At 37.7% G+C, this 15587-nt stretch overlaps 1 protein-coding gene across 1 annotated transcript in view; it reads left to right on the forward strand.

Annotated features, from left to right (window-relative positions):
* The first annotated feature begins 8621 nt into the window (after positions 1-8621).
* Rmdn2 (regulator of microtubule dynamics 2) overlaps positions 8622-15587 on the forward strand; it is a 34258-nt gene continuing 27292 nt past the window's right edge. Inside the window, exons 1-3 of the mRNA XM_013017892.1 lie at positions 8622-8987; positions 9828-10784; positions 14298-14472. Of these exons, the coding sequence (XP_012873346.1) occupies positions 8860-8987; positions 9828-10784; positions 14298-14472 (1260 nt within the window). The 5' untranslated portion in view covers positions 8622-8859. The remainder of the gene's footprint in view (positions 8988-9827; positions 10785-14297; positions 14473-15587) is intronic.

The following is a 15587-nucleotide window of genomic DNA, read 5'->3' on the forward strand; positions in this document are numbered from 1 at the left end:
CAAAGTTTCCGCGGGCATCCGGGTCCTCTCCGCCGCCCCGCCCCGTCCATGGACGCGGCCCAGAATTGACAGTACATGGCGGGACAGCTGACTGCAGACGGCTCGTCGCCGGAGTGTCGGCGTCTCTGGGTCTCCGCCCAGGGTGTCAGGCGGTTCCTGGGGAACGCGAGCCCAGCTTGCCTGCCACCCGGCCCCTTGACGTGCAGAACGAACTCACGGTTCGCTCGTTCCCCGGGTTGTCGGTGAGGCCCGACCGCCGACGGTGAACGAGCGGACGCGGGCGGGCCGGGAGCCGCAGTGGTCAGCCCAGCACCACTTCCACACCCAAAACCGGAACCCGACAGCGCCAGATCGGTTTTCTTCAGATAGCATTTTCAGGATCGAGTTTTCTTGGAGGCCAACGATTGGATTGACTGCATTAGAATTTGCCTTTCCGTGTTTTGCACCTCTGTCAATCACCTTTGGTTATCGATTACGCCTGGTGTTTTAGATGACTAAAATTTACATTTACATAACATCTGTCACTTTCCCTGGCTGCAACTGCCTTAGAGATCAAGAATTGTGGCAGAAATACCATGTATTTGATCACTAAAACGTCAGAGTTATAAGATTTGCCCAATAGAAATTTTAATTTCTGTATTGTTAGACCATAGTTCAGGTGTGTGCTACCAATATGGTCACTAAGAGTGTATGAACTAAATTTCAGACAACCTTTAAAATTATATTGCAGGCAAGCAACTGTTCTAAATTATTACTTTTATGCTTCATTTTTTAACGTGCCATGTTTCAAATTATTGGTAGAAAAGCACCTTCGTTTTATACTGATAGAAGAGTCAAATAGTTTGAGCTATTGATTCTAGTCCTTGTTGATTCTCAAGCCCTTGTTGATTCTTTTTGAATCTTCCAAATGCAGCTAAGTGCACCATGGGAGTTAGAAGGGTAACTTCTCACTTCCTTCTTAGATGACCCTCTAGGTAAATAACTTGACAGCTGTGTGCTTCAGTTTGCTTCTCTGCAAAATCATTCTGACCTTCCTCAAAGAGATAATGTAGAACTGTTATAATTCCTAAAGAAAGACCAGACAAAAATTGTTTCTCACATGTTTAAACCTGATTCTGCCTCAGACATAGTCTTTTCTCCTAAGTAGCTTTTGCAGTTATGTTTAATAAATGAATATTTTCAAACCAGGCTATGTAACTTATGTGAAGTTCAAAGTTGGCACCTAGTAGGAATGGAACAAAGAAAGCACTCGGTATAGGTAGATTTTTAAAAAATAGATGCCTAGATTAGCAGATGGCATCCTACGTTAATCTGTGTGTATGAGGGTGTGTGTATGTATATGTATATTTTGTTAGCTCTGGACTTCACACATGCTGAAGGATATCTCTACCATTGAGTTATATCTCTGCCTGAATGTGTTTATCAACCAAAACCAAGGGGCTGGGGAGGGGAGAAAAACTGAAGATGATTAAGTTTAAATGATGATTATTGGCATACACCATAGGCGTATGGTGACTTATCTCTTTTTGTGTGTGATAATCTCAAGATAATTTAGTTTTGTGATATAGTATAATGTTTTGTGGAAATAAGCATTAATAATTACCTAGAATTTTAGTTTGGATTTACAGATTGATTGGGATCTGTTGCTGGCGTATTTCCTGTATGAGTGCAATTGGGCACATGGTTAGGTTTACTGTTCCCAGTTCTCCAATCAGTAAAATTATTTTTTAGTTTTTAAAAAAAATCCTGGGGCTGGGAAGGTGGCTCAGTGGTAGAGTACTTACCTTGCATGCATGAGGCCCTGGATTCGATTCCTCAGCACCACATAAGCAAAAATAAAAAAGCCAGAAGTGGCACTGTGGCTCAAGTGGTAGAGTGCTAGCCTTGAGCTGAAGAGCTGAGGGACAGCGCCCAGGCCCATAGTTCAGGCCCCACGACTGGACCCAAAAAGGAAAAAAAAAATCCCAAGCAAAATATCCAAGGTCAGGCAAGCCAGATTAAACAACAGGGCTTTCTCTGGTTTAAGAGAAGTGATTGTTAAACCTCTGGAGGATTTCATCAACATCTGAGGTAATTTCTAGATTATTTTACCACCAGTCCTTCTCATTAACAATTCAGTTTGCAACAAATTAGCATATCCAAGTAGGATTATTCCTTCAGTTCCTGCATACAGTGTAGGATAATAGGAATCTAAAGAGAGACATTCTTTTAAGCAGACTTCTCAGAAATAGATTTTGATGCTTATTTTTTTCAGACTTTATTCCATGGAACATTTAAAAATTTACATTTAGTTGCCTAGTTACTGTCTATGAAAAATTAATGCTTTGGCAGAATATGTGGAATCTTAGGACATAAGCCATAAGAAGCCAAGTTTCAAGTATGCAATCCAATTCAAAATTTACATCTTTCCAATACTTTTGTCCCAGTTCTCCCAAGCTGTTGTTTTTCTTCCTATTTAGCACAAGATACAAAGAGAGCTTTCTTAAACTCCTACCACAGTATCTACCCACCTACCTGACTACTCACACAACTGCCCTTTCATTACAATGAATGAATGGTTTGTGTTCTCACCAAGGTCATCCCTTGTGCGCTCGAGTCCATTGCTTTTGCCTTCTCTAGTTCATACTGTATAGTTCTCTACTATTTCTTCTGCATCACCAGATTTTTCTTTATTGGATTTTTGTTGGCAAACAAAAATGCTATTATTGATCTTTTTACCATGTCTTTTACCATTTCTTCATTTTTTTTTTTCCTTTTCTTGGTGCCATAGGTAGCAGTAGTTTAGTAGCCCTGAACTACTTACTGTCTTTGAGAAAGTTTCAGGAAAAACAAAGATACTGGTCTTCTTTACCCTTTGTGTATGTCTAAAGTTTCTAATTGTTATTGTTTACCTTTTGCTTGAAAAACTATTAACATTTCTGGTACTACAGGTATGTTGGTTAGGAATTCTTAGTATTTCTTTATCTAAAAAGAAATAATTATTTTACCTTCACTGAGTACAGAAACGGAAGTGGAAAGTTTCTTCCAAGCTTTTCAGGATATTACATCTCATTTTCTTGCTTGACCAGTCCCCTGAGACCACCTGCAGTAATCTTATTCTTTATGTATACTGTGTCCTTTTATTCTTCTGGCTTCTTTAACAATGTCTCTTTATCACTGATTTTTATTATTCTAATAATATTGTACCTTGGTTTCTCTTTCTTATTCTGTCTCACTTAGGTTGACTTTCTTGGATGTATGGCTTTATACTTTTTGTTGAATTTGGGCATGTTTCTGTTTTCCTTTCTAACTCCATCCATTTTTTTTAAACTGCTTAGTATTGCCCTATAAGCAATGCTTGTTTTGTATTTTCCTCTGCATTCTTTATCTGGGATAATTTTTATTGCTCTATCTTCATATTTGATGATTTTTGGTTGTCTTACCATTAATTTTCTACTTTTAATCAAGTTTATTAAAAGAAATTCTAAGTATTTTATTTTTCTTTGCAGAACTTCTGTTTGCTTCATCTTAATACTGAAGACTTAGTAAGTCTGAGAAATCTAGCACATTGTGTACAAATAACATCAGAAAAAGTTGAGGATAACTTTAATTCTTAAATAATTTTCTCAGAAATTTATAGTGATACTTTTGCTTTTATAAACATAAACATAAGTTTATAAACATAAACTTTATAAACATAAGTGAAGGATAAATTTCCTTTTAGGTATGCAGAATAGAAACTGAATTAAAAGTTATTTTATACTAGATTTCATTAATAGCCTTAAAGAAACTACTGTCATTGGATCACATTTTTTTTTTGTCGGTTGTGAGGCCTGAACTCTGGGCCTGGCACTGTCCCTCAGCTCTTACAGCTCAAGGCTAGCCCTCCTCCATTAGAGCCACCGTGCCACTTCCGGCTTTTTCTGCTTATGTGGTGCTGAGGAATCAAACCCAGGGCCTCATGTATTGGAGGCAAGCACTCTACCACTGAGCCACCTTCCCCGCCCTGAATCACATATTTTATAGAGGTGCTTACTTACAATATACTTTAGCTTTCAGTTTATCATGTTAAATTGACTTTCATTAATTGAAAAACACTAATATTGCTCTTGGACAAAGTCAAGAAAAAACATTCACTTACATTTATGCTTTTGATTTTAGAAACAAAAGACAGGAAATGCCGCATTCCACAAACAAAGAACTGGTACTTGGCATCATGGTGGGAACTGCTGGAATCAGTCTGCTGGTTTTGTGGTACCACAAGGTCCGTAAACCAAGAGCAGCAATGAGTTTACCTACATTTCTTTCTCTGGGGAACTCATTTGATTCAATCACATTTCAAGATGGAAAGTGTAGTGATGAAGGAACAATAATGATCTTTCAAAGAAGGCAACTTCAAATTCTGGAGAAACTCAATGAATTACTGACAAATGTGGAAGAACTTAAGGAAGATATCAGATTTCTTAAAGAAACTATCCCAAAGTTGGAAGAATATATACAAGATGAACTTGGAGGAAAGATTACAGTTCATAAGACAAGTCCTCAGCACAGAGCTAGAAAGAGAAAGCCCACAACTGTTCAGCCATCAGCAACAAGTAATAGTTCAGAAGAAGCAGAAAGCGAAGGAGGGTAAGTTTCCGTATTTCCCATGTGGAATCGGTTATTTATTGCGTTATTGCTATTATTTAGTTTTATGTATGTCTATTTTGCTATGAATAAGAAATGAAAATGAATTATTTTGACTTAGATGATAATATAACCTTGCTCAATATCATAGATGCTAGATTATTTTTAGACCACATTAATGAAAGGAATATTAGTGAATAGTGGTAAGTGGTGTTGAAAGACCCCCGACTTCGGGTGTCCCCCAAATCAGGACCTCCCTGCCCCAAGCACCAGTCAGACGACACCAGATGCAAAGGCAAGAGGATTTTATTTGGGCATGCCCAGGCTCCCAGGTGCACGTGACCTCGAGATCCGCAAGGTTCGGGTCAGTGTCTGGAAGCCCCGAGCAGTCCCGGGGATGGTCCTTTTATGGGACCCCTCTGTCCGTTACAGGAGTGCCTGCGCTTTTTCAGCCAGTAAATTTAAAGTGTTACAACCTGGTCTGCACGCAGGCATCCAATCCTTTTAAAACAAATCATATGTTTTGGCCAATCACTGTTCGAGGGGGTCCCTCGGTGTACGTGCCTAGTTGTGTGTCTCCGGCCCTTGGTATGAGGAAGTGACCTTTCTCCGAGTCAGCGCCTGTCGTTCGCTCACACCAGGGGGCTGGCCGGTGGGGGGGATTAGTTAGTAGGGTGTGGGTTTATTGATTAACTGGTGAGTTTAGTTATCAAAAGGGGAGTATGGTAATATAATTTTCTTAGCAAAGCATGTTACAGAAGCCAGAAATAGCTTGGTTAAATACAAAACTTTGTTCCCCTAAAAAAAGAGGCTCAGGGCCTGGTTGGTTAGGGAGGGGGTCTTTCAGTGTTATATAACTAATTAGCAGTCACTAATTGCCAAAATTAATAATTATTTTTTTGTGGTCCCTAAATGACCTCTTATATAGGAACTCCCTAAACCAATACTGTCAAATAGAATTTACTGTGATGATGGAAATAGGCTACATCAATGTCACCTTAGTGTAGTACCCACTAACCATCTGTGGCTGGGTCTTAAGCACTGAAAATGCGGATGGTACAACTGAGGCAGTGAATGATTTTGTATTCTATTTCATTGTAATTAGAGTTTTACTTAATATTAAGTAAATTTAAATAGCTACTGGGGGCTAGTAGATATTGAATGTGCAGGTCTCAAAAGATTTGAGAAAATGTAAGTTTCAAACTTATATGGATTAATTCTTTGAATTCTAACACAAAGAACATGTAATTGTTTTTTCAGGTAAAAACACCATATGAAATAAGAAATCGTTTCTGACTAGTATTTTTTGGAGAGCAAAATAGACTGGTTAAGAAAAAATAAAAGCACTAGTGAATATATTATGTAAGCTGAACTTCTTGAAGGCAAGAACCTTATATCTTCAATATGAGATTCCTAATGACTTAGTTCTATGCCCTGAACAGAGTAATTAATATTACTTTCATGAATGATCATCTGCAAAGTTGCCATGGAATTGGGAGGAAGTATTTGGAGGAAAGATATAATAAAGAGTAAGGATAAAAGGGTAATTGCATAAAGAAATGTAAGTACTTGGTCATAAGTCTTAGAGCTCATTGCTAGGACTAGAATTGTTAGGCACCTTTTTCATGACCTCCAGGGAAAAGATAGAATCCCCAAGGATTAGCTTTCAGTGACCTACTTCCTCCAACTATTCCCTACTTTCTAAAATTTCCAGAATCTCCCAAAATAACACCATCAGTTGGGGCAAAACCTTCAGCTCATGCACATATTTGAGAGACACTTAATATCCAAACCATAATATCCAAACTATATCCATATGTTACTAAATCATACGTCAAAGGTACGAATTCATATGTAAGATAATTCTTTTTTACTGTTTAATTATTATTATTATAAAGGTGATATTCAGAAGGGTTACCGTTACTTAGTCAGGTAATGAGTACATTTATTTTTGGACACTGTCACTCCTTCCCTTGCTGTTACCCAGTTTTTCCCTCCTGTCCTTACCCACAAGTTGTATAGTTCATTCTCAAGATAGTGTCTAGTCAGTACCACTGCTGCATTTGTATAAGAAAATTCTTATGTCACCATACAAATTATTGTCAGATGTTTGAATTTTAGCCAACATGATGGAGATTACTCATTAATTTCCAATTTGCATTTCTTTTTCTTTCTTTTTTTTTCTTTGCTGCTCTGAAGCCTGTACTACAGAGTTTCATGCCCTTGCTTAGCTTTTTTGATCACAATTGATACTCTGCCACTTGAGTCATGCCTCCAGTCCAGCCTTTTCTGATGGTTAGTTGGAGATGGACCCTTGCTGACTTTCTTCTCTAGCTAGAAACTAGCTAGGATTATAGGTGTAAGCCCTGGCACCTGGAAATGTGAATTCCTTATTAGAAACTATAGTAAGATTAAGTATCTTCTAGTATATTTGCTAATAGGTCTTCTCTTCCTTGCGTCCCTTTAAAAATAAAAAGAGAGCTGAGTGTCAGTGGCTCATGCCTATAATCCTAGCTACTCAGGAGGCTGAGATCTGTGGATCATGGTTCAAAGCCAGCCTAGGAAGGAAGGTTCATGAGATTCTCATCTCCAGTTGGCCACAAAATAGCCAGAAGTAGAGTTGTGGTTCAAGTGGTAGATCTCTAGTCTTGAAGAACAACAACAAAAAAACTTCAGGGACAGAACCTAGGCCCAACACTGATGAGAGAGAGAGGGAGAGAGAAGGAGGGAGGGAGGGAGGGAGGGAGGAAGATACAGAGAGACAGACAGACGAGACCGAGACAGACAGGCAAGAGAAAAAGGATATCACTAATTAGTTGAAGGTTTGGTTTTGTTTTTTGTTATTTTGTCAGTCATGGGGCTTGAACTCTGGGCCTGAGCACTATCCCTGAGCTCTTCAGTTTAAGGCAAGCACTCTAACACTTGAGCCATAGCACCACTTCAGTTTTTTGGTAGTTAATTGGAGATGAGTCTCATAGACTTTCCTGCCTGGGCTGGCTTAGAACCAGGATCCTCAGATTTCAGCCTCCTGAGTAGCTAAGATTATAGGTGTCAGCCACCGGTGCCCACCTGAAGTCTCTTTTATTCATTGAATATATGTCTACTCTGTGCCATGCACTGTCTGGACTTTTGGTTTGTTGTGGGAAAAAAAAGTTTGACAATTTTAACTTCTTTTTAAAGTAACAATATGTTAAAGAGATTTGCTGTAAGTGTCTTTTAACCAGAGCTCCACGGACTAAAGATAAAGCAACAAGTGCCAAGTACCACTAGAGCCTCTTGAGAAGGACCTGCTAAGAGCTTGAAGCCACTGCCTGCATGAGACTTACCCACCTACAGCCCACGAAAGGAAACTGCTACAGGGTTGAGAGAACCCTGAGCATCCCACTAGTATGTGTACAAAGCCCAGGTGCTGTAAAAATGGATATTACTGTATAAGCAAAATATACAATGTGGGAAGAGAAAAGAGAACATACTACATAGCCTTCTAAAACCATACTGACAATGGGTGGCGCTGAATGAACAAAGAAGACAATTGCTCAAAGTGGACAAAGAACCAAAGGACAAAGTGTGACAGAAACCAAGGAACCACAAGGTTTCAAGAACAATAATGGAGGTCCTGGATTTTAGAATCACTCTTATCCTAGCTCCTTAGCTGTTAACTATGTATCAATCAATTCTTTAAACCTGAATTGATTTATCTTAAAATGTAGTTAATAATGCATGTCTTATTTTGCTTCATCTTAAGTGGGATGATACCAAAGGTGCTTTATGTTGTGCCTAATCTGTAATAAATTATTTAAAACAAGTTGTTTTTAATCAATAAGGAAGTGATCAAATGGAACAAATGCCCTAGAATAGAGATAGAAAAACATTTCATATAATAATTATAGACATGGAAGAACAGTTAATATTTTCTAATAATTCTGTTAATTTCATCATTAGCTAAGTGTAAGATGATGAAGAGTGACTTAGAAGATCTCCATAATCAGTGCATGTAGCTTGACAATCAGATGGCATGCATTATTTTCATTGTGGAAGAAGCTGTTGGGGCGGGGAGGTAGGAAATGACACTTGTTACTAAAATTTTGTCCTCATTTCAATATATCTTTAGACCAAAGTCTGTAACAATCCTCTTCTATGTCTCTAGAGGATATAAAAACCTGGAATAAAGAACATTCAAGTGAAAGATGAATGAAACAAACTGCTGGTTAAAAAAAAAAAAGACAATCCTAAGGAAATAACTGAGCAATTGTCATGCATTTTATTGGCCCTCATCCAGCGGGATTTTTTTTTTTTACCTTTGGTTTGTTGGCTAACTTCTTGAATGTATTGAAGTCAGAATATACATTCTACCACCACATGAATTGCAGCTTTCCAGAAAGGTGAGCCACAGAACAATTTCATTCTAAACTGATGTCATTAGATTCTAGAGTGCTGTCATGCATTCCGGGTTGTTGCCATGCTAATTCCACATGTAGCTTAAGTAATTCAGTCTTCTGACCTGTTCCACCTACACGAGGCATTTTACGGCTTAAGGATGATGGCCTAGAAGGGAAGACTTACTTTAGATTTAATTAAATATGGGAAAATGCTTAAGGTAAGTGTTTCAAAATAAAACAACAATAAAAAACACTTCATGTGTTTTGTGCCTCATATGGTAAAAGACACTGAAAACATTCATGAGCCAAGCTTTACTGCTTCCCTATTTCCAATAATAACTGGGTATATGGAATAGTCTGTAATTTCATTGGACCATCCTCCCAGAGAGATTACCCTTGACCCATGGTTAATATTTTAAAGTTCTATTAGTAAGCTGAATTAGTTTAGTTAAGTCTTTTATATATAGTCATTTAATAGTTTCAAATAGATCATTATGGTTTGTTATCTTTAAACCTGGAAGTTCTGTTTTTCTTTCTGGGGATCTTTAACACTGATGACCTTTCTGATGTTTCCCTTTGTCTTTTGGTTTGCTTTTCTAAGTGATTCAGCTTCCTTCCCCAAGCTTTAATACAGTGGGCAGATATTGTAAGCAGATTGAGATCATCTCCTACCTTTACATACATTCTTTTGGGCGCATCTGTGTGGCTCTCAGCTTCAGCTACCCTGTAGGCAATAAGATCAATATTCATGCTGGTAAGGTGGGTAATTATTCATAGGAGACTTGGCAGGTCTCCTTTCTGCTTCCTATTTTTTTTCCTCACTTGAATGTTCTTTCACTCTAGCTGCTACAAAGAGGACCAGATTTTCCAACCAAAGCATACTGAAGATCAAGCCACTTCAGAACTTGACCATCATGAAGCCTCTTCTATTCCACAACCAACTATATCTCTTGGTCTTATAACATCTCGTCCTTCTGCAACATATAAAGTCCATTCACCCAAAAGAAGAAAATTCTCTTCTATATCGAATACATCTACTCCTTCATATTTCTCTGAAAAACGACAATCTTTATTTGCTAAATTTTATAAGAACCATTCTTCCCTTTCTCGGCAACAAAGTAGAGTTAACTTTGAGTTTCAAGAAGACATAAACTACAATGATAAAGACTTTTCCTCAGATACTTTTGGTACTGCCAAATCTGGAAGACGATTTTCTTCCCGTAAACTAAGTATAGTTTCCTGCTACAAGAGTTCCATTCTTTTTGATCCTCAATCAAGTAATCAGGACCTGTTAAATCTAAAGGAAATTGAACTCTTTTCTAAAATCCCAAGTAATCCTGAGATTCCAAAACAAAAAAGCTTCTCTGACCATGAATATATCCCTAAGCATGTCGTGAGTTTTGAGGCAAAAGTTCCCACTGCAATCCGTCGGAACTCCATTGATAGAACCTTCTTTCAACAAAGCATGGCATCTTTCTTTGCTCTTCCAACTGTTGTTTCCTCCTCCAATCAAGCAAGTAAATTTGCTGCTGATAGACAAGAAAGTGGTCTATTAAATAGAAATGCAAAAGATTACCTTCATTCTGGGTTTCAAAGTCATACTACAAGTTATTCTCCAGCTGTGATGCAACAGTCCTCTGAAAATATAATTCTTCCTTCCTTCCAAAATGTTGGATTTTCTTTGTCTTATGAAAATGCCAGTAGCTTTATTCGAGATCAAAATAATATCGACACAGACTTCATTGAAGAAGAAAACTCAGCTGACTCAGCTGAAGATGAAGACAACCATTCATCTACAAGGTCTCTTAGACTTTATCTTGTCTTAGAAAGGCAACTCATAAGTAGATGTCTTCCCATTTGTCACCCTCCAAAGTCTGTAAGACATCATCATTTGCTTCTTTTGGAAATTTCCTTCCTACTCTTTGCTGCCTATTTGGAAAAACAAGCAAAAAGATTCCTATATTTTGGTCTGAATTTAAGTGCTACAGTTTGGAAAGTCAGTTTTGTGGCATTATTAGAATGTAGAAGCCAACAGCGTTTTCATGAGTTTCAGGATTTTTTCAAATTATAGTTTAGAGATTGGCTACCTACAAATTTCTAAGTGACACTGGTGATATATTGTCTGAAAATAACATCAAGCTTTAATGTATAAGTTGTGAAAGCATTACATTCTTTAAGAGTGTAGCACCTTCTTCTATCTTGCTTTAATCTTTAGAGGTCCATTCCTGCATAATCTTTAGCAATATATTGATCAGATCACACAATTTCACTTATATTGACCTTAATAGCTGTCTTTCTCATGCTAGACAGCCCACAAATGTTACCATTAATGTAAGAATCAAATTATAAGGAAACGATGTCATAATAGATGTATATAGGATTTTTAACTTAATCATTTTATTTGCATTTATGTTATGCTGAATTAATTTCCATGCCATAGTTTTTGTTTCTTCTGGAATATCTTTTTTCTGGACAGCTTCTTATGGTTTAGGAACAATTTGTTAGGTTTTCAGTAGGAAAACCTCAATGTGGTAGGGGTTGCGCAGGTAAGGGTTTATTCTACTCCAAGCTCTGTCAGAATGGTGATGCATCTTAAATGCTTTGTTCCCCACCTGGATATGGTCAATGGCCAGAAAATCTATGCCTAAACTCTTAAAGTTGAATCACTTGCATTTTTGGTACACCAAACAAAAATTCAGCACTAGGGCCACCAGCCTTATGTCCAAATCTGGTATTTAGCCTGGGCATGTCGACTGGCTCCATTGTAATGCTTGTTTAAAGTGACATCTTTCAGATCCTCAGTAGCTTTTTGATAGCAGTTACTCCATATCAGTTTCTCTTTGAACACAAAGTTTTGAACCTCTTCGCTTGATTGATTTTATGGAGTTTCCTGGGACAAGAAAGTAATGAACTATTTTTGCAAGATACCTCAACCATGTACAAAAACACCTTGAAAATGTTTTAAATCTTACATTTTTCAGTTGTAATGAAATTCACACAACATAAAGTTCATCACTGTAAAATTTTAAATGTACAGTTCAATGGCATTAAATACATTCATGTTGTTGTACAACCAGCAGGACCAATCATCGCCATAACTCTTATCATCCATTTAACAATAATCCTCTCAGTCTCTGCCAACCATCATTCTATGTTAGTTGTTTTTGTTTTTGTTTTTGTTTTTAGTGCTGGTCCTGGGACACGTACTCAGGGTTATCCCTGAGCTTTTTTTCACTCTAGGTTAATGCTGTATAACTTGAGACACTTAAGTTTTACTTCTGGCTTTTTGGTATTTAATTGGAGAGTCTCACAGACTTCCCTGCACCAACTCACTTCTAACTGTAATCCTCAGATCTCAGCCTCCTGAGTAGCTAGGATTACATGCATGTGCCACCAACTCACTTTTTATGTTTTGTCTCTTATATGTGGAGTTGTATAGTTTCTGCTATTTTCTGTCTTATTTTACTTAATTATCTCCTTAAGATTCTCAAGATTGACGTATTTCTTTACTATAAAAGTTATTCTCAGCCAGGCACTGGTGGCTCACACCTGTAATCCTAGCTACTCACATGGCTAGAAAATCCCTGAGACGCTTATCTCCAATTAACCATCAGAAAATCAGAAGTGGAGCTGTGGCTCAAAGTGATAAAGTGCTAGCCTTGAGCAGAAAAGCTCAGGGACAGTGCCTAGAGCCTGAGTTCAAGCCCTATGACCACCACTAGTGAACAACAACAACAAAACAGGGTTATCCTCTTAGCAGCTGTGCCAGTAGCTCACACCTGTAATCCTGTCTACTCTGGAGGCTGAGATCTGAGGATCATAGTTAGAAGCTAGCTCTGGCAAGAAAGTCCAAGAGACTCTTATCTCCAATTAGTCACCAAAAAACTGAAAGTGGAACTGTGGTTCAACTGGTAGAACACTAGCCATGACCAAAGAAGCTCAGGGACAGCTCCTAGGCCCTGAGTTCCAGCCCCAGGACCAGAACACACACACACACACACACACACACACACACACACACACACACACACTTCCCTTAAAGTGTACTTAATTCATAATTGCTCATTTTTAAGTTGATTATTGGTGTTTATTATCAAGTTATAGTTCTTATAGTTATTCCTTTTAGGCATATGTTTTACAAGTATTTTCTCGTGTTCTATGGATTGTCTTTTTAGGAGTATTGCATCCTAATATTATTGTCTTTCAACCCATGAATGTAAGATTTATTTACCAGGTCTTTAACAGCTTTTCATCTTTAGTTTCCTTGTGGGTTTTTTTTGTTAACTATATTTCTAAAAATTGTATCACAAGTGGAATTGTCTTCATTCATCTTTGAATTGTTCATTTGCAATATAGACAATTGATTTTGTATGTTGATTTTATATCCTGCAACCTTACACTGGCTCAGGTTGTGTAAGGCCTTTTAGACTATTGAAAGGGCTGAGATTTTTGCTCTGATTTGGGCATCTGTGGCAGGATTTTAAGTAAAGAAAAAACATGATCTGATGGAAGTTTTTGAAGGTTCATAATGACTAATGTGTTAATAAAAGACTATATGAATCATGGATTAAAGCCCAGGATACATGAAAGAGGCCATTGCATTAATCCAGATGAGATGTTAATGGTGTAGCCCAGTGTGGTAATGGACTAAAATGGCTAAATTCTGTATATATTCCCTAGATAGAACCAACAGAACTTGCTGATAAGACTGTATGTTGCTTAGAACACCATTCACCAACAGTTAGTGAATGTGTACAATATCTAGGCACTGTTCTGGGAACTTGATATTTATAGTGAAAGAGCATGTGTAGGAAATTAATAAATTTCATAGTAATATACTACATCATATTATGTTAAAGGGGGAAAATCTAGTATATCAGGAAATTGAAACTAAAGGTAGTGTGAGAGTTATGGCATTAAATACCATGGTCTGGATGGGGCCACACTCAGAAAAATGTTATTTGAGTACAGACATGAAAGAATTAACAATATGGGTTACATGGCTGTCTAAGGGAACAGTGTGACACACATGCACACACACATGTATACACACACATGCACACGCTCAAGATTAGAAGGTAGAGGTCCTGAGTAGGAGCATGACAGGCTTTACTAGACAACCTGAATAAAGGTCAGAGAAGCATTCGTGTTGAATAGGGTGGGGATATTGCACAAGGCCTGGTAGACTGTCAGACTTGAGCTTTTTTTCAGATAGCAGACACCCTTGCAATTTAACTTGCCTTTTTTAGAGAACCTGTTTGGCTGTTAATGTATCACTTCCAAAGGAGATGACAGTTGTTCCTGCAATTTTAGGTATATGACAGCTAATACTGACACAGAAGAACAGAATTTTCCAGTGGCAAAAGCATTTAACACACATGTAGAGGAACTGAAGTTAGATGTTCTTCTGCAGAAGGCAGATCGTTTACGCTTGAATGAATCTGGCAAGATGGAAAGTTTTGAACTACTCTGTGATCACAAAGAAAAGGTAAGAGCAGTGTGACAGTAACAGTGCTTATAGCTTCTATTTTTGACTCAATCTAACATCCTGCTCATGTTGTGACCATGATGCTTGTGTCAACATTTCATATAAAGTACATGGGCTTTTCTATAAAATGATTAAAATATTTTAAAAGTATGCAAGAATTAATTAGATTTACCTGAAGTCTTAAAAATAGGAACCACATTTATAATTATACAGATTGACTTTTATTTTCTATTAGTTTGTGTATTTATTATCTATTTTATAACTGATAAAAAATAAGATATTATACCAAGGCATATTGTATGTTTTCTCTAGAGAGAAAGACAATTTTTAAAAAAAATTGTTGTTGTTGTTTGCCAGTCCTGGGCTTGAACTCAGGGTCTGGGCTCTGTCCCTGAGCTACTCTGTGCTCAAGGCTAGCACTCTACCACTTGAGACACAGCACTACTTCCAACTTTTTCTCAGTAATTTGTTGAAGATAAGAGTCTCATGGACTTTCATGCCCAGGCTAGCTTCAAACTGCTATCCTTAGATCTCAGCCTCCTGAGCAGGTAAGATTACAGGCGTGAACCTGTAATTTTTTTCAATGATCTTTAAGTAATTGTAAAAGACATTCTAGTTCAACATGTCAGTTTGTGAGTACAATGCATCAATGTTACCCCTTTCATTCTTCTCCTTCATCTCTCCTAACCCCAAGCTATTATGTTTTCTACATTATTATCAATAGAATAGCTATCATGGTATAGAAAGCCAAATTGGTCAATGGTCCTGACTTTAAAAGCCCAACTCTAAGCACATTATCTAAAACCCAAGTATCCTGAGTTGGATAATACATAATATACAAATGTACCCAAACATCACATTCTGCACCAAGTAGATGTATAAGAATTATCTACCAATAAAATATTTTAAAACTTTAAAGATATCTAGGTTTATATTTAATTCAAGTAAAAAATATGACTAGAGCTGGGAAGGTGACTCAGTGATAGAGTGCTTGCCTTGCATTCAGGAGGCCCTGGATTCGATTCCTCAGCACCACATAAGCAGAAAAAGCTGGAAGTGGTGCTGTGGCTCAAGTGGTAGAGCACTAGCCTTGAGCTGAAGAGCTGAGGGACAGC

Source organism: Dipodomys ordii, unplaced genomic scaffold (assembly GCF_000151885.1).
Source record: "Dipodomys ordii isolate 6190 unplaced genomic scaffold, Dord_2.0 Scaffold37, whole genome shotgun sequence".
NCBI classification, from domain to species: domain Eukaryota; kingdom Metazoa; phylum Chordata; class Mammalia; order Rodentia; family Heteromyidae; genus Dipodomys; species Dipodomys ordii.